Source organism: Scyliorhinus torazame, chromosome 14 (assembly GCF_047496885.1).
Source record: "Scyliorhinus torazame isolate Kashiwa2021f chromosome 14, sScyTor2.1, whole genome shotgun sequence".
NCBI classification, from domain to species: domain Eukaryota; kingdom Metazoa; phylum Chordata; class Chondrichthyes; order Carcharhiniformes; family Scyliorhinidae; genus Scyliorhinus; species Scyliorhinus torazame.
This window is the reverse complement of record NC_092720.1, coordinates 24,873,628-24,894,517: the sequence shown is the minus strand read 5'-3', so window position 1 is coordinate 24,894,517 and position 20,890 is coordinate 24,873,628. Positions and strand designations below refer to the sequence as shown.

General features: G+C 45.2%; 2 protein-coding genes across 5 annotated transcripts in view; one reads left to right on the top strand and one right to left on the bottom strand.

Annotated features, from left to right (window-relative positions):
- LOC140389583 (mediator of RNA polymerase II transcription subunit 12-like protein) overlaps positions 1–20,890 on the top strand; it is a 731,598-nt gene that overhangs the window by 163,236 nt on the left and 547,472 nt on the right. For all 3 annotated transcript variants that reach the window (XM_072473837.1, XM_072473838.1, XM_072473836.1), the window contains exon 16: positions 3,442–3,618. In XM_072473837.1, the coding sequence (XP_072329938.1) occupies positions 3,442–3,618 (177 nt within the window). The remainder of the gene's footprint in view (positions 1–3,441; positions 3,619–20,890) is intronic.
- On the bottom strand, positions 12,933–16,608 carry LOC140389582 (G-protein coupled receptor 171-like). Of its 2 annotated transcripts, none has more exons than XM_072473835.1 (2): positions 16,408–16,608; positions 12,933–14,618 (listed from the first exon to the last, which is right to left on the bottom strand). In XM_072473835.1, exon 2 carries the CDS (start codon positions 14,566–14,568, stop codon positions 13,570–13,572), a length of 999 nt encoding a protein of 332 aa, XP_072329936.1. In that variant the 5' UTR covers positions 14,569–14,618; positions 16,408–16,608; the 3' UTR covers positions 12,933–13,569. The 2 variants fall into 2 exon arrangements, with proteins under 2 accessions (XP_072329936.1, XP_072329935.1); XM_072473834.1 differs by lacking the exon at positions 16,408–16,608 and adding an exon at positions 14,841–15,546.

The following is a 20,890-nucleotide window of genomic DNA, read 5'->3' as shown; positions in this document are numbered from 1 at the left end:
AAAGACAGTGAACAAAGTTCTTGGTACTGAGATTTTACATGTAGCCCAATCCATGTCGGGTGTTCATTCCCCATGTGCTTCCCCATTGACTTGCTGTGGGATTTTTCACTTGAACTTGCTGTGATTCACAATCCGTTTTGGCTCCGTGCTCTCCGCAGGGCATCAGGAATCGGCCTGAATTACACGATTGACTGTGTATCTCCTTAACCAATCAGGCTGAAGAATCATTCTCGAGGCAGGCAAAGCCTGAACCAGGAAGTGTAAGTTAGACTCGAGAGAGAAACTGCTGGACAATCTCAGCAGGTCTGGCAGCATCTGTAGGGTGAGAAAAGAGCTAACGTTTTGAGTCCGATGACTCTTTGTACAGTGACAAAGAGCCATTGGACTCGAAACGTTAGTTCTTTTCTCTCCCTAAAGATGCTGCCAGGCCTGCTGAGATTTTCCAGCAGTTTCTCTTTCATTTCAGATTCCAGCATCTGCAGTAATTTGCTTTTATCCAGTGTAATTACTTGGTCCGATGTCAGATCAAGTACAGGAAGTGTAATAGGAAAGGGGAAGAAAAATGGGATTGAGGCAGAATGGAATAAATAAATTTCCAAAAAACAGCAATAGTTAAATTGTGAATGAATTAGAGACCACCCTCAAAAGTGAATTTTCAGTGGTGCCAGAATAGTTGTTTAATTCTAATTAAGACTCATCGAAACATAGGAAATGGGTGCAGGAGTAGGCCATTCGGCCCTTTGAGCCTGCACCACCATTCAATATGATCATGGCTGATCATGCAAATTCATATCCCACTCCTGTTTTCTCTCCATACCCCTTGATCCCTTTAGCCACAAGGGCCACATCCAGCTCCCTCTTGACTATATCCAGCGAACTGGCCCCAACAGCTTTCTGTGGCAGAGAATTCCACAAGTTCACAACTCTCTGAGAGAAGAAGTTCTTCCTCATCTCAGTGAATGGCCTACCCCTTATTCTTAGGCTGTGACCCCTAATTCTGGACATCCACAATATCGGGAACATTCCTCCCGCATCTGGCCTGTCCAGTCCCATCAGGATTTTATATGTTTCAATGAGATCCCATCTCATTCTTCTAAACTCCAGTGAGTACAAGTCCAGTCGATCCAGTCTTTTCATATGTCACTCCTGCCGTCCTGGGAATTAGTCTGGTGAACCTACACTGGACATTCTCAACAGCAAGAATGTCCTTCCTCAAACTAGGAGGCGAAAACTGCACACAATACTCAAGGTGTGGCCTCACCAAGGCCCAGTATAACTACAGCAAGACAACTGTTAAAAATGTACTTAACCTAAGACAAATCCAAACTTTTTCTGGCGGGTTTAGCATGACAGCAGCTGTACATTGTCTTTCAAAGCTTAATCTCTTGACGGTTGTCGGCATATGGAAGCTTCTAGAAGAACGGGTCAACATGAGGCAGCAACTTCCTGATTTTCCTGCCTATCTATGCATGTTTGGTTGCCAGATGTTGCCGAAATATTGACACATCGATAACTGTGAGCACAGATGGACTCCTGTTAAAGGCAACAAAAGTATCTGCTTACTGCAGCCGGCTGTTATGTTCTGGAATTTCCTTCTTGTACAGGTTTTGAAAGCTTTGTTGAATGTTAATCCGTCCTGACTTACTCTTGCCCGGGGATGGACTTTACTCGGTCCCAATATTTTGGAGCAATTTCCATGCATTTAATATTTCGATAGGTTTCTTTGGGGCCTTTAGTTTGTTTCCAATAATAAGATGCAGAGAGGATTGGTATAACCTTGATTTGATCCAATACTTGCAGAATCTCAATTTCATCCACATATACATAGATCATTCAAATGTCATGGACAGGCACAGGAAATAATCCAAAAGGCTTCTGAAATGCGGCATTTTGTACCTAGCGGACTCAAAAATAAGCGGATGGAAGACACCCTTCTGCGATATGAGGCCACGGTTTGACCAGATCTGGAGTACTGTGCCCAGCGGCATGTTTGGAAGGCTATATTGTCCTTGGAGGGAGTGCAGTATAGATTTGCCAGAAAGATACCTGAACTCTTAAGGGTTACATTCCAAAGAGATATTACAGGAACTGGGACCCTATGTCCGCAAGTTTAGAATTTTAGGGGGCAAATTGATCAACGTTTTATTTTAAGAGATATTCACGAAGGCTGATTGGGTATGCAGAGTGATAGAGTAGATAGTTTCATTGGTTAGGGAGTCTTAAGATGAGGGAGCGTTGTTGCAAATGGCACTTGGTGCCAAATACCAATTATTAATTTTAAATCAACCATTTATAGAAGTTTATTGACCAACGGTATAAGGAAAAAAGATGATATATTAGCAATGATTTCAGTGATTAGGGAAACAGGCTTGAGGTACTAAACGTTCTACTCCTGTTCCCATGATGTGGGATTTTCAAGGCAGCGCTTATTTGTTCAAAAATACATTTCCCTTCCTGTCGCTTGAATGGGTTATCCTCAAAGAATATTGTGTGTGCACATTCTAATCTTGAGATAAAGGCTGGTATCAATGCAAGTGACAACACGCGATTGGATTGTCCTCAAAACCCCCAAATCCAGTGTGTGCCCTCTTGCCTCTTGGGGAACGAAGCCTGCTGCAATTATCTGGATTGGCCTATATGTGACTCCAGTTTTACATCAAGGTGTTTCCGCTCTGTACTGAGCCTAGCGATCTACTAAGCGATATGAATATTGCTACATGGAGACACCTTCCCAGGGCAACTAGGGATGGCCAATAGATGCTAGCTTTGCGAGTGATGTAAAAATTCCCCAAAATAATAAAAAATTAAAGTTTGCAGAGCTGCCTTGGAAAACTTTGGTTTCTAGATGATCAAGAACCAATTTACTTATTTTCCCCGTGTTTTAGCTTTGTCACGAACGTATGGTTATTTCGCTCAACCAATACTTATTTGTCAAATAATCCAGGCAGTAGGCATGAAGTGAAATTGTTCCTGTCAATTCTCTATAAAGTATGACATTTTAGGAAGGTGGCAGCGAGGTACTGTCACTGGACTCATAATCCAAAAGCCCAGGCCAATGTTCTGGGGCATGGGTTCAAACCCCACTACGGAGCTGGTGGTATTTAAATTCAATTAATAAATCTGAAATGTAAAGCTAATCACGGTAGTGGTGACCATGACAACTATCATCAATTGTTGTAAAAAACATCTGGTTCACTAATGTCCTTTAGGGAAGGAAATCCGCCAGCCTTACCCACTCTGACCTACATGTGACTCCGGACCCACAGCGTGGTCGACTCTCAACTGCCCTCTGAAATGGCGGAACTAGCCACCCAGTTCAATGGCTTTTCGGGATGGGCAGAAAATAATGTTAAAAATGGAAAAATCCGTCCTTTACGTTGGTTACGCATATTATAAATCTTCAGCTGCCCTAATTCCTTTATTCGCCTGTTCGATTTGCAGATTTTCTCTCCAATGCCTGGGGATTCTTTGAGCTGTGAGCACAATGCAACCCCTTCCTTAGAACAAAGTGCCACAAAAGACGAAAAGCCGATCCGGAAAGAGAAGGAGCTGATCTTCCCATGCACTTACGAGCATCCTCGACATCTTCAATATGCCACCCACTTTCCCATCCCCCAGGTAAGGAGCAGCGGTTGAAAGTTGGACACACCAGTCACAATGATATTTGCCAATGTCAGATGGAAGAATGAACAGCTGGTGTCTTGTGTCTGTGTTTCACTGTATTGCTTTGACAACTCAAATGGCTGCCTTGACTGACGCTGTGCCTGTTCAACTTTGGTTATATTTAAAGGAGGATTATTATCCTGAAAGCTGATGGGGGAAAAAAACAAAATTTGACCATATCTTTTGTGTGCCTCTTAGAAGGGTAACCTTTTTATCAGTAGGGTTCGGGTATAATGGATGATTTATTCGTACCAAGTGTATGTTCAAGCATATTTTGAAATAGCAGCATGGCTCTATGCAAACACTCCCACGTTTGTACTGTAGGTATTGCAAATAAAGTTTCCTCGTGTCCAATAGCGCGGCCTCAAAACTGAGTTTTCAGACTCCGGTGTTTGAGAAATTGAATCTTGCTGCAAATGCTCCTTGAAAACATTGTGCCCCTTTGACACATTGCTGACAAGGTTGTGCAATAATCATTGGCAGTGAATATAGTTTGGATGGATAAAAGCAAAATACTGCGGATGCTGGAAATGCGAAATAAAACCAGAAAGTGCCGGAAATAAACTCCGCAGGTCTGGCAGGACCTCTTGATAAAAAAATTAATTTCCAGGATGTGGGCATTGCCAACTGGGCCAATTATTTCATGGCCAACATTCGATTTTCTGTTCAAGATTTTTGTTTTACATTGAATTCAGATTTCACCCTCTTGCCATGGTGGGGATTTGAAACCGGCTCCCTAGATCTTGCCCTGGGTCACTGGATTACTAGGTCAGTGTCAATACCCACTACATCTGTGGAGAGAGAAACAATGTTGATGCTTTGAGTCTGCATGACTCTTAATTTAACTGGAAGTGCCCTGGACACCCTACTAAAACCGAATAAAGGGTGTTTATGTTGATTTTACTGGGATTTCTTAGACTGTCTGCTGAAATCATGACAGGAGTTGGGGAAAACCCTGAAAGTAACATGTACCCGTTGAGTTTGGAATCCTTATTGAAGTATTTTATACTCAAAAGGAAATGTTTTTAAATGTGTGGGGTATGTACAGAGTAAAGGGTCACGATTGTTGGCTATTGTTTTAATTTTCTGTAACAAACTGCACATTTGCTTTTTCAGGAGGTGAGAGAAAGTACCTTTTAGCACGAATACTTGTCTTATGATTGGGCAGCTAGATAGCCACAAATTGTGTGCAGAATTGTCTACATCCTGATGCTGCTTTCTACAGCTGTTGTAATTGCTTGAAATTGATCAGCAGGGGTCTGGTGTGCGGCCCATTTGCCTCATTTCTGTTGGTGTGATTCTCTGTGTGCGCCTTCAACTTGGGGCATGATAATTTGTAGACACATCTAGCAGTTTGGCAACTGGCTGATTATGAATCATTTAATAGTCATCGGTGTTTTTACTTCCCTGGCTTCAGCTTTTTTTTTGAGGAACCTGGTGCACAAGTGAATCCATCATATACGTCATGCGTGGATGTACTGGTGGTTGTGTCTAGCGACTGCCCGTGTCATTCTTGGCGTACTGCTAAGAGGCGCAGGAGAGTGGGGAAGGGATATGGGCTTTTAACCCCTCAAACTTGTTCCTACATTCAATTAGATCATGGCTGATCTGTGACCTAATCTCATATCCCCACCATTGCCAAATATCTCTTAATGCCTTTACTTTAGAGAAATCTAACAATTCAGAATTAAAATGAACAATGAATCGAGCATCCATTGCTGTTTGTGTTTCCTGCAGTCTACCGTGTCCTGCCGATTATCCAGATAAATGCAGGTGAGACACTGGTTACAATGTGGAACTATTGGCAGCATTCTGGAACAACAGGTATCTTTGCAGCATCCTTGAACACGGGTGAGGTACCGGAGGACTGAAGAATTGCTAATGTTGTCCCCTTGTTTAAGAAGGGTAGCAGGGATAATCCAGGTAATTATAGGCCGGTGAGCCTGACGTCAGTGGTAGGGAAGCTGCTGGAGAAGGTACTGAGGGAGAGGATCTATTCCCATTTGGAAGAAAATGGACTTATCAGTGATAGGCAACATGGTTTTGCGCAGGGAAGGTCATGTCTTACCAACTTAATAGAATTCTTTGAGAAAGTGGCAAAGTTGAATGATGAGGGAAGGGCTGTAGATGTCATATACATGGACTTCAGTAAGGTATTTGATAAGGTTCCACATGATAGGCTGATGGAGAAAGTGAAGTCTCATGGGGTCCAGGGTGTACTAGCTAGGTGGATAAAGAACTGGCTGGGCAACAGGAGACAGAGAGTAGTAGTGGAAGGGAGTTTCTCAAAATGGAGAACTGTGACCAGTGGTGTTCCACAGGGATCTGTGCTGGGACCACTGTTGTTTGTGATATACATAAATGATCTGGAGGAAGGTATAGATTAGCAAGTTTGCAGATGACACTAAGATTGGTGGAGTAGCAGACTATGAAGGGGACTGTCAGAGAATACAGCAGCATATCGATAGATTGGAGAGTTGGGCGGCGAAATGGCAGATGGAGTTCAATCCGGGCAAATGCAAGGTGATGCATTTTGGAAGATCCAATTCAAGAGCGAACTATACGGTAAATGAAAAAGCCCTGGGGAAAATTGATGTACAGAGAGATCTGGGTGTTCAGGTCCATTGTACCCTGAAGGTGGCTGCGCAGGTCGATAGAGTGGTCAAGAAGGCATACGGCATGCTTTCCTTCATCGGAAGGGGTATTGAGTACAAGAGTTGGCAGGTCATGTTACAGTTGTATAAGACTTTGGTTCGGTCACATTTGGAATACTGCGTACAGTTCTGGTCGCCACATTACCAAAAGGATGTGGATGAGAGGGTGCAGAGGAGGTTCACCAGGATGTTGCCTGGTAAGGAGGCCGCTAGCTATGAAGCGAGGTTGAGTAGATTAGGATTATTTTCATTAGAAAGACGGAGGTTGAGGGGGGACCTCATTGAGGTCTACAAAATCATGAGAGGTATAGACAGGGTGGATAGCAAGAAACTTTTTCCCAGAGTGGGGGACTCAGTTACTAGGGGTCATGAGTTCAAGGTGAGAGGGGAAAAGTTTAAGGGTGATATGCGTGGAAAGTTCTTTACGCAGAGGGTGGTGGGTGCCTGGAACGCATTGCCGGCGAAGGTGGTGGAGGCGGGCACGATAGCATCATGTAAGATGTATCTAGACAGATACATGAATAGGCAGGGAGCAGAGGGATACAGATCCTTAGAAAATAGGCGACAATTTTAGATAGAGGATCTGGATCGGTGCAGGCTTGGAGGGCCGAAGGGCCTGTTCCTGTGCTGTAATTTTTCTTTATTCTTTCTTTGTTCCATGCTGTCGAGTGGCTTCCTTCATTTTGGCAGCTGGAAGATGGTCTACACTCAGTGTGGGTCAAGCAAGGAACCAACAGACATATTCATTGATTATAGCGACTGGAAAGTGCTCTTTGAAACATAGATTTACAGTTGCTCGGAACTTGAATATTTTGACGCAAAAACAACCGATCCTTCTAGGGTCCCAAATTAGGGTTGGTAGACCCATTTTATAGTGAATTTAACAGATTCTGAAATTGATCAGTGTTCTCATTCACTGTCTAGGCGAATGCTTTGGTTGGAATGTTTTCTTAACTGTAGAAGGATCATTTGGACTTGAACACAAACTCTGTTCCTCTCCACAGATGCTGCCAGACCTGCTGAGTTTATCCAGCATTTTCTGTTTTTATTTCAGATTCCCAGCATCCGCAGTATTTCGCTTTTTAATTATCCCACACTATATGTGCACTAATTGAATCCCTTGCCTCTAGTTTGTAAAAGCACAAAATCCACTTCAGCTAGAGGAAAGGCTCCACTCTATATGCCACAATTGTATTTCGTAAATTTTGTTTTTGCAATTTCGCTGCTGTTTTGAAATCCAGCTTCCGAGTTGCAAAAACAGAATTTAAATGAGCTGAAGTTCGTTTACAGGTCAGAGATCCCAGAGAGATTTGCGAACCAATTTGGGAATGAGTCTAGTGATGGAATTGTATACATGCGTAAGATCAATTAGCAATATTCAATCAACCAGTGCCTTCTACGAAGCTTGGACTTCGGAAAATGAAACAGATTGCATTGTGAACAAACTCGCTCTATCACAGACCTGGATACAGAGCCGCAGTGCTGAAGTGTTCAAGCTATTTTGAGCAACATTTGGTCATGGTTTCATCTGTCTTTACTGCCTCTTCCAGAAGATCTGGTGGCTTTCGGTTGGGGTATGAAGTGCACATATCATGATGCACAAACCATCACAGTGAAGTGGTCCAAACAGGATGGACACTTTTTGGAAACATGCAAACACTGCCGATGGATTTTTCCAGTCCATCAGCATTTGTATGTTTCCAAATTATATTTGCATTGAGTTGTGTCAGTTGTAGCTAAAAGAGGAATTTCACATGAGGCGCGATATAAAGTGGAGTGCTGTGGTACTGCGCGGTTTTCAATACGGAAGGATTGCACCAGTTACTGGAAGAGACGTCATTGTCAAGTAGCAGAAACCCATTTCCTGCACCTCTCCGTGGTCTTTCTCCAAATAATCTGTGATAAATTGCTGTTTGCCCACCACATTTGATACACAGGAAGTTCTTGAATGAAGCGAGCCATGTCAGAATGTCATGTGTTTTGCGTTTGGCAATGGGAGGGTCTTACGACATAGAGTTGCCTGGTATGGGGAGGGCAGTGATGGGTAACCTAGGCTGGTGAGTGGGCCGCAAGATTGAAATCTGTTCCGTGTTGCTGTTCACATCTGAAGTAGAATTAATGCTGCCTTGTCAGAAACAAATTCTAATGAAAGTCGTTCAAATTCACTAATTGCGTACATCATGTTAAAAGTCATGTTAAGGGGTGGCAGTGGCATTGTCGCTCGACTAGTAATCCAGAGACCCAGGGTAATGATGCCCTGGAGACCCAGTTTCAGATTCCACCATGGCAGACGGCGACATTTGAATTCGGTAAAAATCTGTATGACCATGAAACCATTGTCGATTGTCGTGAAAACCCATCTCGTTCACTAACGGAAATTTTCCATCCTTACCTGGTCTGGCCTACATGTGACGCTCAAATGCCCTCGGGAAAGGGCAATAAATGCGGGCCCAGCCAGTAACACCCACATCCCCTGAAAAAATAGAAAAAAATACAACCTGTTCCATTATGAAACCAATGGAAAACGTGCGGGAATGAAGAAAAATATCTAGTCAGGGAGAAATTCAGCTTTTTTGTTTTATTCTCCATGAAGTGTGAACTTGGAAAATAAAACTGTTAGTTAAATTGGCTAAAATGTTAAGAGCCATATGTGAATTGCACATTAAATTGCTGGCTTTCGGTTCTGTTAATACTAGGGTTCATTTAATTAAGCATTGCATGTTCAAGAAGATATTGGTTTTAGGAAGTTTTAACATGATTTTAAAGATCGCAGTGGGCATGCCGACCGCACTCTCTAAACTGTGACGACCACGTAGAAGAAGAGTAGCAGACACGTGGGAACACCACCACCTGCAGGTTCTCCTCCATGCCGTCCAGCATCCTGACTTGAAAATATATTGGCGTTCCTTCACTGTCGCTGGGACAAAATCCTGGAACTGCCGCGGTTCAAGTTGCCGGCTCAGCACCACCTTCTCTACGGAAATATAATCTTTATCATTGTCACAAGTAGGCTGACATTAACACTGCAATTAAGTTACTGTGAAAAGCCCCTAGTCACCACATTCCGGTGCCTGTTCGGGTACATGGATGGAGAATTCAGAATGTCCAAATTACCTAACAGCATGTCTGTCGGGACTTGCGGGAGGAAACCGGAGCACCTGGAAGAAACCCACGCAGAATGTGCAGACTCCGCACAGACAATTGAATCTGGGACCCTGGAGCTGTGAATCAACAGTGCTAACCACTGAGCTATCGTGCAGCCCATTGGGTGAGCAATAAATGCCGGCCCCTTAGCCACATTCTACGAACAAATAAAAAAGAACATTTAGTAGCTCTTTCTAGTTTAGAAATTCCAGACTAAGGACACATTGTTCATTTCAGTACCTGACTGGAATGGTTAATTGCTTCATTGTGGTAGGGCTTCCTGGTATCAGATGACATCTGAATCATCCTACTCAAATCGCACCCCCATTAAAAAAAAAAAGCCATGATGTGGAGATGTCGGCGTTGGACTGGGGTGAGCACAGTAAGAAGCTATTCACCTGAGGAAGGAGCAGTGCTCCGAAAGCTAGTGATTCGAAACAAACCTGTTGGACTTTAACCTGATGTTGTAAGACTTCTTACTATAAAAAAAAGCATAATGATAAATGCAATTGCTAATTTTGAACTCTGTATCTTATTCAATTAATGTAACAAAAAAGATATGAGCTGCAATAACAACTGCAGCTGAGGAAGCATCAAAGTTGAACGTTTCAGGTCGGTGATGAGCGGCAGGATGCTCATCCCATATGGGGTTGAATACGGAGGTCGGTGGGTGTAGAAATCCATGCCAGAGGCTGGCGTGCTGGTTAACTGATGCCTTCCTTGGACCATTTTTGTCTGACGGTGTTTGAGAGAGGCTAGCACCACCTCCCACTGCTCGCAGCCCCCCCCCCCCTCCCCATTTCCTGCAAAGTATGTTAGGTTAAGGTCCAATTAAGGTCAATTGTCAAAGGCTGATTGAAATTTTTCCTGCTGGCTTGAAGGCCCCAGAGGTGTCTTGGGGCTAGCCCCTTAGCTGGAGGTCAGAACTCCAGGCAAGCTTTGAAGCCCTCCCCACCTGCCTGCCCACAGTGGTATTTGCAGGTCATTTTGTCAGGGCACCCATCCCCACTATAATGCCAACATTGTGCCCGCACCACGCTGTCATCGGGGTGCTGCCCTCTTCCCTTGCCCCCCATTCACCACACATTCGGGGAATCCCCCCCCACTAGCCAGAGCCCCCTTGGCACTGCCCCTTCATGTGCCCACTTGGCATTGTCCACTGGCTCTGCCAGGATGCTGGGGGCAACACCGAGCTTTTTCCCTCAACCTCTTGGGCCTCCAGGCACCTCGGTGTCCCCGGCATGGTTATCAAAACTGGTTTTTACTTTTGGAAACCTCTAATGATTTACGTTGACGTGACATCATGCCACTGGGGGGGTGGGGGGGGGGGGGGGGGAAAGATCCATCGTAGGTGGAGGCTATGGCGTAAAGCTGTTTAATTATGTTAATTTATTCAAATTCCTGGAAATCAGGTTCACGATCATGTCACGTACGATCGCCGGCGCAAATCCCGTTCTGGCCCTCTCCTGGGAAATAGCGGCCATAATGGGTTTTGTGCCCGCAATGAAAGGGGTCAATAGATCTCGCCCGTAGAGTTTCTTTTCTTCAAAGAAATTGCCTCTGTCATTAATTCATTTGTTCATCCTTTGTCATCTTCAGGTTTTTTTTCTAAAATATGTATTTTGCCTTAGGATTTACCCCGGCATTTCACTGCTGGACAGTTTGAAACATGCAGCAAATGACTTCTTATACATTGAAGAATAGCTTGCCCTTCCTTATGCAGTAGCTTTCTGAAAAAAGGCATGCTGTTGACGTTTTTCGTCTTGCACTCATCAGGTCAGAATTTCAAGAATATAAATTTCCACTGCATGAGAAGAGGGTGCTGATTGCCACTTGCCAACCAATCAGCAGCCTCCCCTCATGTAATATATATTGTTGATCCCTTGAGATTCGGAATTCTTGCAATTCTGACCTGATGAGTGCTAGATGAAAAACTTCAACGGCGCATCTCTTTTTTTTTCAGCAATACAATACAATCTCTTTCCTGTCCTGAGAATGTCCCTAAATGGTTTAGCAATCCAATGAATTAATTTTTGAAGTCCGGCCACTGTTTTGCAGATAAATTCATAAATTGCACACAATGAGCTTCTTAAATATAATGGGTGAATTGGCCTCCGCAGCCTTCTGTGGTAGCGAATTCTACAGGTTCACCACCCGCTGAGCGAAAATGTTGCCTCTCCTCTCATTCCTAAATGGCCTACCCGGTAATCTTTTTTTTCGTTGAACATGGGATCAGTGTTATTCAGGATACTGAGTTCAGGAGCTCCCTTTTCTTTATTTGAGTATTGGAATTCCTGGCATCCACTTGCAGCTGGTGCAGCTGAATCTTAATTTTAATGCCCCATCTGGAGGAAGTGTCAGATTAGATCAGTGATCAGCCATCTAGGCTAGTCAGTGGGCTGTATGAGTGGCCCCTGCATCTCAGTGGGCCACAAGATTGAAATCGGGCTTGTTCACTAACCATGACCCACGAATAAGATTAAATCTATTTAATACGTGCCGAATATTTCATAATGAGTTATAGAAAATGCTGAACATTCATATATTAATAGAACTATCATCAACTTCAAATGGTAAAAGCAAAAGAAGCATTTACATTTTAGACGCAGAGGGAGCGCACGGCTCTCACCGTCAATGTTTTTTAAAATGCATTCATGGGATGTGGGTGTCGCTATTTAGGCCAGCATTTATTGCCCATCCCTATTTGTCCATGTTTAGAGGGCATTTAATAGTCAACCACAATGCTGTGGGAATGGAGTCACATGTAGACCATGGATAAGTATGGCAGCTTTCCTTCCTTGATGGACATTGGTGAACCAGATGGGTTTTGGCAACAATCAACAATGGTTGGTCACCAGTCGACTTTTTAGTCCCACATTATTTTTTAAATCAAATTCAAATTTTGCCATCTGCCAAGGTGGGATTCGAACCTGGCTCCCCAGAATCCTGGTGCAGTGACAATACAACTGTGCCACCACTTTCCCTTGATGTTGTGTGCAATCCGCATGCACCTCCCTTCACTTGCCCTCGCTTTACGTGCGAATCAGCTCAGTAAGAATAAAACTACAAGGATGGAAACCAGCGGAATGTAGCAACCCTGCGTGTGGACAACGATCAACAAAATGTCTTGTGGGCCGCACTCAGAACACAGGTTTCCCACAAGTGGTTTAGACAATACATTCAAGTCTGCCTCTGAGGTGCGAGTACCAACCCTGAGCAAAACCAACCCCCAATTTATTTTTTGCAAAGTGACTCTTTTTGCTTGTTGCTTTTACCCCTTATGCCCACCTGCCATCTATTTCCCCATCTGCCCAATAAATAATCCAACCTACACAACCACAGCTTATCATATTGAGTATTTGCAAATTATAACTGATGCTCAAAGAAGAGGAAATAGGAGACTAGATAAGAGATACTTGCTCTTCACGTCAATGTCCTGACCACAGTTATAATCATTTCTCCAAACAGCTCGTAATTAAACTCAAGTTTAATTAAATAATATATACAAAATAATACCCCATATAGCACTTTATACATGAATAACAGTTAGCTACTCATTGCATGAGCTGAATTCTTTCAAAGATGGCCAAAACTATATATATCCTTTGTAACAAGTACAGTTTCAGCATATTGCATTTTTTTTCTTGCATTCCGATGAGTTTTCTCATTTCAGTTTGCTTCATCGGATACTCAGAAAAGCCTCTTTCAGCAAGTCTCTTTGGCAGCTTATTTGTCAAGAAAACTGTGGTGTCTCAGTAAAAGCTTCAAAAACTCCTTTTAAAATTAGAGCGACGGGTTTTGAGATTTCTACTTTGTACAACTTCTGGGGGTGGGGGGGAGGAGATACAGGAGAACGTCCATTAAAATTTAAAAAAAAAACATTTATTAAAATTTTTTTTTTTTTAAAGAGTACCCAATTCATTATTTTTTCCAATTAAGGGGCAATTTAGCGTGGCCAATCCACCTAACCTGCACATCTTTGGATTGTGGGGGCAAAACCCACGCGAACACTGGGAGAATGTGCAAACTCCACACGGACAGTGACCCAGAGCCGGGATCGAACCTGGGACCTCAGCGCCGTGAGGGCTAGCCCACGAGAATGTCCATTTTAACTGCACAATGTTAAGTTGGTCTCGTTTCTCCCCTCTTCATCCTCGCTTTTCTTCTTGCGTTTGGTCCCTTTGGTTGATCCAAACGTTTCTGTAATTTTCGACCGGAATGATTTGCAGAGGTAGAAATACAAAATGGGGTCTAAGCAAAGATTGAGGACAGTCAAGAGGAAGGTGGATTCCTTTGCGTAAAACAGGGATCGCTGTACGCTGCAGTCACTCACCGGCTTGTATTGACTTAGTGTGTACGGAGTCCGAACAATGTGATAGGGGACAAAGCAAATTATGTAGATGGCGGTCAGGATGAAAACGTGCCTCAGAGTTTGCTGCACGTCTTTCTGAATCTCTCTGTCCTTGTTTTTGTATAGTTTTTTCACCACGAGGAAGTTGGAGGTTAGAAGCATCACGGAGACATTCATGAATATTGCAATGCAAATGAAATTGGTGAGGACGTGCCAGTGCAGTCCCAGGGTGATCTTTATCTCCGCACACTTCAGAAGAGGCTTTGGTTCTATACTTTTGATGGGGATCGCCATGTTTGGCACCATCAACAACAGGACCATTCCCCATATCACAACAGACATCATTTTTGCAAAACCCGGTTCCTGAATCCGCTGGAACCTCGAGTTCCCCGAGAGTTGAATGTACCGATCAATACTCACAAAGCCCAGAAATATAATCGACGAATACATATTGATGTAGATGAGGCATGCGGTGACCTGGCAGTGGAAGATCTTCAAACCCCATGGAGCAATGCCCAAGTCCACAATTATTTTGAAAGGCAGGGCCAAACTCAGCAGAAAATCGGCAGTCAGTAGGTTGATCAGATAGATGTTGAGGCATTTTCTGGCCTTCCTTTGGCTAATAAATGCCCAAAGTGCGATGCAACTCCCAATGATGCCAATCAGGAAGATTAAGTAATAAAAATAAGTGAAAGCCTCCATATTGTTATTGATTACACAAGGCGCACTGGAGCTGTTGGATGGTTCCGAACTCATTGTGTGATGTTTCAAGCAACAAAAAAAAGCGAAACCTAATGTTCTAAGATCTGAAACGAGAGAGAGAAAAATTAGATCAAAAAATAACTTTTGGAACGGTTGTAAATCAAGTCAAAGACAATCAATTATTTAGGCATTTCTGACATGGGACGTGGGTTCTACAATCCACACAAGAGAGTTGGGTGGGTTACACAGTCCAGGGTGAGCGAAATCGAAATAAGATACATTCAGAGACCATCAGCAAATAAACCATGAAAGGAAACCAGACTTACTGTGTTGGTAAAACAACGTGTTGAAATGTTAAACTGGGCAAACAAATGACTTGTTTGCTCGATTAAGGTTGATTCTTGTTGACCCTGGAGTTGCAGCCAGCGTGTCAGTGAGGGTGGCTACTCGTCCAGTTGTCCTGTTTCCAAAAAGGGTGGGTGGGGGGGACACACGGGTGTGTTAAATCGGCAGATTACCCCCTCCCCATCTCCTTCCGTTGCTCATCTGAGTTTGAGAAAGGAAGAAACGTCTGATCTCCACTTGTAGGAAATGCTCGGCTGAGTCGGGAAATGGGTTACCTGCTCTGCAGTGGAATGCTCACGGTGACCTTTTCCGAAGTTAAGCACCGACACAGTTATCTGGCCTCTTGTTGTCTCGTCATCTGGGTAATTTTTACACGCCCACCACCCTGTACATTCCTCGTTATGCCGTGCTCCCTGCCTGAATTTCCCTGATTACTCACACTTCTCGTTCACCAATCGCCCTCTTGTTTACCAGAATGCGTGGAGCTGCTGTCTTTCTGAAGTTTGAACCGTGCGGATGGTCAGCCCTGCTGCCAAGAATCTCTCGACTGCAAAGACAAACCTTTCCTTTCGCCCCAAGCTCGATTTCAGGAGTTTGAAGCCCTCCCTGTCACCCCTGCCCCTGGCTGATGTTGCCCCTCTGCTGGTGGGGAAACTCGTTGGCTCAATTACTCGGGGCAAACTGTGTTTGCAGCCGAATTTCAGAACCCCTGTCTGTCCCACAATCTCCCCCCCCCCCCCAAAATCCCCTCTAAAGAAAACAAAAACACACTAGAGGAGCCTTTTAAACATTCGCTTCTGCAAAGGAAGCCAGTGAAATAGAAAGAAACGTCGATGTCACAGCCCTCCAGAAACCACAGGGGAGGAAGTGAATCTATTTAGATTTCAGATATAGGTGGTGGCAGCAACATTAAAGAACGCCGGTGCCTCAAATCGTTCAGAAGGAGCAAACCATTATTTATGCTTTTTGCAATTTAATGATGATGGAGAGAGCAAATCAATTCACGTTATTGCTGCGTTTTTATGTTTGCAGATAAAAGAAAAGATAGACAGAGAAAGAGAAACAAAAAAGCAAGATTAATTTTCGTAGGGCCCTTTTAAAAAAAAACACCCCTTAAAATCCCGACGCATTGAGAAGGCGAGTTGGCTCTGTTCAATCTCTTTGAAAGGGAAAGTTTGCAGCCTCGTGGACGGGCAAGAAATACAAGCCTTCGCAGAATTGCAACTCCCCCGCTCGCAATGCGACTTCAGAAAGGTGGAAAAGCTTGGAATCCAGGACACAACTTGACTCAGTCACCGCAAACCAGTCTGGCACAGTCCGGACCAAGTTAAACCATTCCCATCCTGCACTGATTAAACTTTAAAACACAATATATAAATGTATAAAAAGGAAACAAAAACATCAATCGTTTGAGCAGAGCCCAGTGATGCTTGCAGTTTTGCAAAACAATAAAAGCGGCCCCGGCCTCCCATCGTTTTGGACGATCCAGCAGCCCTTTGATGCCCCCCCCCCCCCAGGAAGAGCAAGAAAAGGAAAGTGCCTCCCTACCTGAATGGATGTTGTTTTTTCTGAATGAGCTTCAGGAGCCGCGGTTGCAGATGGTGGGGGAGCAGCTGCCAGTACAGTGCTGTCGACAGCGGCGGTGTCGTGCGGAAATCTAACCTCTTTGCTCATGTTTTCCTCTTCTTTCAGAGTATGGTTTTCCGTGGGATGTGCGGTTGTTTGAGAATGAGTTGATTGACGTCGATGAAACTGAGCTGCTGTGTGTGTGTGAGCGGTATTGCACTCTGCACCCAAATCACCTCCTGCACGATTGGCTCTTTTACATCCTTTCAGAGTCTCCTGTTCTCCCCCCAAAAAAATCTTACAGCCCCCAGCCCGAAATGCTTCCCTGTAATTTGCATCCAGTGCCCCCACCGTTATTTCACAAATGTTGCAGGACAGATTCTATGTGTAACCTTCGGACAAGAATTGCAACTCTTTTTTTTTTCCCTTTTGCGAAATGTGGGAAGCATTCACCGCCTCCCTTCTCCCCAACTTCCCTCGCTTCTCTCCAATTCTCTTTGCCCCCCCCCTAACGTACAAAGGGCGGCACGGTGGCACAACGCTTGGCAATGCTGCCTCATCGCCGCGCCAGGGACCCGGGTTCGATTCCGCTCTTTGGGGGGGGGGGGGGGGGACTGTCCGGGTGGAGTTTGCACATTTGACCCCTGCCCGAGGGGGTTTCCTCCGGGTGCTTCGGTTTCCTCCCCCAGTCCGAAGATGTGCAGGTTAGGTGGATTGGCCATGGTCAACGCGCGGGGATAGGCGGGCGAGTGGACCTAGATATGGTGCTCTTTCAGAGGGTCAGTGCTGATGGGCTGAATGGCCTCCTTCTGCACTGTCAGCATTCTATGGAACTCAATAGTTTGACGCCAGCAATCCTGCAACATCTCACAGGTGTAGCCGTTCATTCTGTGTGAATGAATATTGATCAGAAAGTTATTTGGCCATAACCACGTCCAATAATGTTCTCAGTCAAGGCCCACACAGTGCTATGAGGAGTACCATGATTTTCTTATACCCGAAGAGTAGTGAACTCCACACGGGTGGAGCTTAGAAACCTTTGGTCTTTGTTACCTCCTAAACTCGACTATTCCAATCATCATGTGGCCATTCCCTCCACAACCTGCACCAAGTCACATTCACTCATTGACCCTGTGTTTTCCTGACCTCCATTGGCTGCTCGTCCCGCCCTGCCTCAGATTCGTAATTTGTGCACTTGCTTTCATAGTCCTCAGTCCTCCATATCTCTAGAGCTTCCTTCAATGCTCCAACCCGCCAAAGATCTCTGCGCTCCTACAGTCCCGACCGATTTCCCATCACTCCAAATTTTGGAATTTATAGCAAAAAGAATTGAGTATAAAGGTAAGAAAGTGTTATTGCAGCTATACAAGGCATTGGCGAGACCGCACCGAGAATATTGTGCACAGTTTTGGTCCCCTTATTTGGGGAAAGATGTGACATTGGAGGCAGTTCAGAGGAGGTTCACTGGATTGATTCCAGAGATGAGGGGCGCGATTCTCCAAGATCTGCGCTGGGCTGGAGAATCGGCGCCATTTGCGCTGGCGCGTTTTGGCGTGGCGCTGGTCGCGGGCCACTGTCCGCGTCCGGGCCGCCAATTCTCTGGCACGGATGGGCCGAGCGGCCGCGCGGAAATGGCAGAGTCCCGCTGGCGGCGGGAACTCTGCGTGAAGGGTCGGGGGCGGCCTGTGGGGGGGGGCTCCGTCCCCAGTGGGGGGACCTCTGATGGGGTCTGGCCCACAATCGGGGCCCACCGATCCGCAGGCAGGTCTCTTTTCCCCCCCCCGGGCCTACTTTGTTGCGCGGCTGGCTCCTGAACCCCCACGCCATGTTGCGTAGGGGCCGACGCGTTGAAGAAGTCCCCCGCGCATGCGCGGGTTGGCATGGCGCCCATTTTGCACCAGGAAGGGAGGCTGGAGCGGCGTGAGACAGAATCGGTTGTCCCCGTGCCCGTTTTGCGCCATAGTGAAACGCGACGGCGTTCACGACGGCGTGAACACTTAGTCTCCATTTTGGAGAATCGCGCCCGAGGGGTTTGTGAACTTATGAACCTATATCAGTGGTCATGCCTTCAGACGCCTACTTCCTAAATTATTATAATAATAATCTTTATTGTCACAAGTAGGCTTACAACACTGCAATGAAGTTACTGTGAAAAGGCACGAGTCGCCACACTCTGGCACCTGTTCGGGTACACGGAGAGGGAATTCAGAATGTCCAATTCACCTAACAGCACGTCTTTCGGAACTTGTGGGAGGAAACCGGAGCACCCGGAGTAAACCGGCGCCCCTTAAATGTCACTATCGTCCCTGCTTCCACCACCTCCTCCGGTAGCGAGTTCCAGGCACCCACTACCCTCTGCGTAAAAAACTTGCCTCATACATCTACTCTAAACCTTGCCCCTCTCACCTTAAACCTATGCCCCCTAGTAATTGACCTCGCTACCCCGGGGAAAAGCCTCTGACTATCCACTCTGTCTATGCCCCTCATAATTTTGTAGACCTCTATCAGGTCGCCCCTCAACCTCCTTCGTTCCAGTGAGAACAAACCGAGTTTATTCAACTGCTCCTCATAGCTAATGCCCTCCATACCAGGCAACATTCTGGTAAATCTCTTCTGCACCCTCTCTAAAGCCTCCACATCCTTCTGGTAGTGTGGCGACTAGAATTGAACACTATACTCCAAGTGTGGCCTAACTAAGGTTCTAACCAGCTGCAACTTGCCAATTCTTGTACTCAATGCCCCAGCCAATGAAGGCAAGCATGCCGTATGCCTTCTTGACTACTTTCTCCGCCTGTGTTGCCCCTTTCAGTGACCTGTGGACCTGTACTCCTAGATCTCTTTGACTTTCAATACTCTTGAGGGTTCTACCATTCACTGTATATTCCCTACCTGCATTAGACCTTCCAAAATGCATTACCTCACATTTGTCCGGATTAAACTCCATCTGCCATCTCTCCGCCCAAGTCTCCAAACAATCTAAATCCTGCTGTATCCTCTGACAGTCCTCATCGCTATCCGCAATTCCAACAACCTTTGTGTCGTCTGCAAACTTACTAATCAGACCAGTTACATTTTCCTCCAAATCATTTATATATACTACAAACAGCAAAGGTCCCAGCACTGATTCCTGCGGAACACCACTGGTCACAGCCCTCCAATTCAAAAAGCATCCTTCCATTGCCACTCTCTGCCTTCTATGACCTAGCCAGTTCTGTATCCACCTTGCCAGCTCACCCCTGATCCCATCTGACTTCATCTCATCCTATCAGCATGTCCCTCTAAGTTTAGATAGAAATACATAGCATCCCTACAGTGCAGGAGGAGGTCATTCGACCTATAGAGTCGGCACCAAGCCTCCAAAAGAGCACCTGACCTAGGCCCATACCCCTGCCCGAGCCCGTAATCATACCTTTGGACAGTACCCCTTACTATCCACTTTAGCATGGCAAATCCACCTAACCTGTACATATTTAGACTGCTTCATTCACACAGATCCATTGCAGCAGAATAATAGGTTGTGCATTATATTTTCTGTTTTCCAAATTCATTTGTTTCTGGGTAATGACTCTGCTTGGAAATGTTTTTGTATAAAATATATTGAATATTTAAATAATGTGCGAAGCTTGGTAAACCAGGGTAATGACGGAACAAAGATCATCCTATTGTGTTGTTGGGATGGTGTATTCACAACCTCGTCTTATAGCGAGCGGCCTCTGGATCTATTTGGAGGAGACTGTTGGTCTCGAGGCATCTCAGGCAATCATAGATTATCATAGAATTTACAGTGCAGACGGAGGCCATTCAGCCCATCGAGTCTGCACCGGCTCTTGGAAAGAGCACCCTACCTAAGGTCAACACCTCCAACCTATTCCCATAACCCAGTAACCCCACCCAACACTAAGGGCAATTTTGGAGACTAAGGGCAATTTACCATGGCCAATCCACCTAACCTGCACATCTTTGGACTGTGGGAGGAAACCGGAGCACCCGAAGGAAACCCACGCACACACGGGGAGGATGTGCAGACTCCGCACACACAGTGACCCAAGCCGGAATCGAACCTGGGACCCTGGAGCTGTGAAGCAATTGTGCTATCCACAATGCTACCGTGCTGCCCTGGATGATTTCAAGTCTGGGTGTACACTGTGGAGGTTTAAATTATTCATGTAGTCTCCCCAGATCAAGAAAGCTTTGACAGCAACGTGTAAACAATGGGTGACTTATCTAAGCTCCTTGATAGAGCCAGTGCGCCTGTTAAGATTGCAGTTGGTCCCAGAATCAAAGAGAAGGTTATGATAATGATTCAAATTTCAGTCTGGAACTACCCAGGTGTGTCAAATTGCTATAGAGTTAGGCTATGGAGGTAGGTACTCTTTTATTGGGTTTTATTTCTACGATTTCTGACAGAAAATTCAGCTACTGCTTGGATAAGGCAGATATTCTTCCAGGAGATGTAAAGCAGCAG

Bases quoted from the DNA above. Each gene is read 5' to 3' on its own strand.
- LOC140389582 (XM_072473835.1), bottom strand. From the start codon at position 14,568: ATGAGTTCGGAACCATCCAACAGCTCCAGTGCGCCTTGTGTAATCAAT.